The sequence below is a fragment of the Pygoscelis adeliae genome, unplaced genomic scaffold, assembly GCF_000699105.1.
Source record: "Pygoscelis adeliae isolate BGI_AS28 unplaced genomic scaffold, ASM69910v1 Scaffold339, whole genome shotgun sequence".
Classification (NCBI taxonomy): domain Eukaryota; kingdom Metazoa; phylum Chordata; class Aves; order Sphenisciformes; family Spheniscidae; genus Pygoscelis; species Pygoscelis adeliae.
The window spans coordinates 454,732-456,550 of NW_008825544.1; the positions used below are offsets into that span (position 1 = coordinate 454,732).

At 64.3% G+C, this 1,819-nt stretch overlaps 1 protein-coding gene across 1 annotated transcript in view; it reads left to right on the top strand.

Annotated features, from left to right (window-relative positions):
* Window positions 1-3: 3 nt before the first annotated feature.
* TSC22D3 (TSC22 domain family, member 3) overlaps window positions 4-1,819 on the top strand; it is a gene marked incomplete at its 5' end in the record, with an annotated part of 16,999 nt that continues 15,183 nt past the window's right edge. Inside the window, 2 exon segments of the mRNA XM_009332004.1 lie at window positions 4-141; window positions 144-292. Coding sequence (XP_009330279.1) covers window positions 4-141; window positions 144-292 — 287 coding nt within the window.

Below are 1,819 nucleotides of genomic sequence, written 5' to 3' on the forward strand. Positions count from 1 at the left end.
GTGGGGCTGGACTGCTGCAGCTGCTGCCTGGACTTGGCCAACCGGAGCGGGCTGGAGGAGGGGGCCGGGGGCGAGAACAACAACCTGGGCAGCCCCACCGTCAGCAGCTTCCGGCAGCTGCAGGGGCAGCCGGTCCGCGCCGCAAGAACCTCAACACCGACAAGCTGAGTTCCATCATGCGCCAGGACTCGCTGGAGCCCGTCGTGCGGGACCCCTGCTACCTCTTCAACCAGGGCATCTGCAACAGAAACATCGACCAGACCCTGCTCTCCATCCTCCTGCTCTTCCACAGGTGGGTGTCACCAATGGATGCTGAGGGGCTGCCTGTGTGCTGGATGCCCCTGGAACCGGATCGGGGCTGGCTGTGTGCTTGGGAGCTGGCAGCTGGCAGTATGGGGGTGAGACGTGGGGCCTGCAGCCCCCCGGGCTGGCAGGGGCAGGGGGACCCGTGTGACCCTGAGGCTGGGTAGGGTGGCAACGTTGGGCATTTCTAGGTGGGGAGAAGCATGAGTGGTCGCACGCAGCAGGGAGCCCAGTCTGCCCGCCATGGGTGGTGCCAGCCCAGTCCCTGGGTGCAGGTCTGGGTGACTCTGCCCCATGATGGCCAGCGGTGCCCCTCTCTTCGTGCCCTGTGTCTGTCCGGGCAGTGACAACAGCCTACAGCTGTGTGTCTTGGCCCCTGGACTCTGTGTTCATCTCCCCGGCTACATCTTATCCACACTGACATTGCCTGCAGGGGCATGGACAGTGTCCAGCATCAAACAGGCATCGTCCTCTTAGTCCTGCATGGAGAGGGGCAGCTTGTTACTTGGGAAACAGCTGTGCTGCCTCAAAAGCCACCTTTAGAGTTAGTGAGAAACTGAGTAGGGAGCCCAAGAGTCCTGCTGCCAGGTCCTGCTCTTTCAGCAGCTTCCCTGTCTCTCCCTGGAGTAAATTGAGTGGAGGCAGATTTGGCCTGGTTGGTATTTCCCATCCCTGGAAAGTGACTCTGCCCCTAACCAAGCTGCTCCCTCTCGACTCAGAGCAGGCTGCTCTGGGACGGGGCTGCCTGTGCCCAAGCAGCAGGACATGCTTGGGGCTGGTCCCATCTACTTGCTAGAGGGCTGGGCTTTACCCTGCCATGGCTGGGGAAGGCAGGGGTGCGGGGTCCCTCCCTGCTCCCCTGCTCTGGCATTGCGGGCAGAGGAGACTGAACAAGGGGTCCCCGGGGCTGCCACCCTGCAGGGTCTCCAGCCCTGATGAGGGGGACCCCAGGGGCGGAGAGGGGACAGAGCTGTCTCAGGTCCTGCACTGGTGCCTCTGGCTCTGAGACGGGGCTGGCCCTGCTGCCCAGCCACCCTGGAGGACTGGTGTGACAATGGGGAGCAGCCTATGCTGCAGGCTGGCAGGCCCGGGGCTCTCCAGCTCAGCCTTGGGAAAGCTGAGCTGGACCATGGGGTGCCACAGGGAGCCGCAGGATGGTAGCACCCAGAGCTGCCTGTGGCTTCCGCAGGTGGGACACATCACCCTCCCAGGGCTGAGGGAACATGTGGCCCATCGGTGCGTATGTGGCAGGCATCTGCATGACTGGCAGGGCAGACAGCAGCTCTGGGGCTTGTTCCTCCGCCGTGGGTGGGGTAGCATGCAGGTGAGGTGCACGGCAGCACCCACACGTTTGCAGACACCTCGCCATCCCCTCCCCTCCCTGCATGCACATGCATCTGTAGGCGTGCTCCTGGGCTGTGCATGGGCGTGCAAGCCACCCTTCGCTCCCCTTGCCCGGCACGGGGAGGCAGGCGGGCTCACACGTGGCTGCCCCACGCGTGCGAGCCACCCAGGC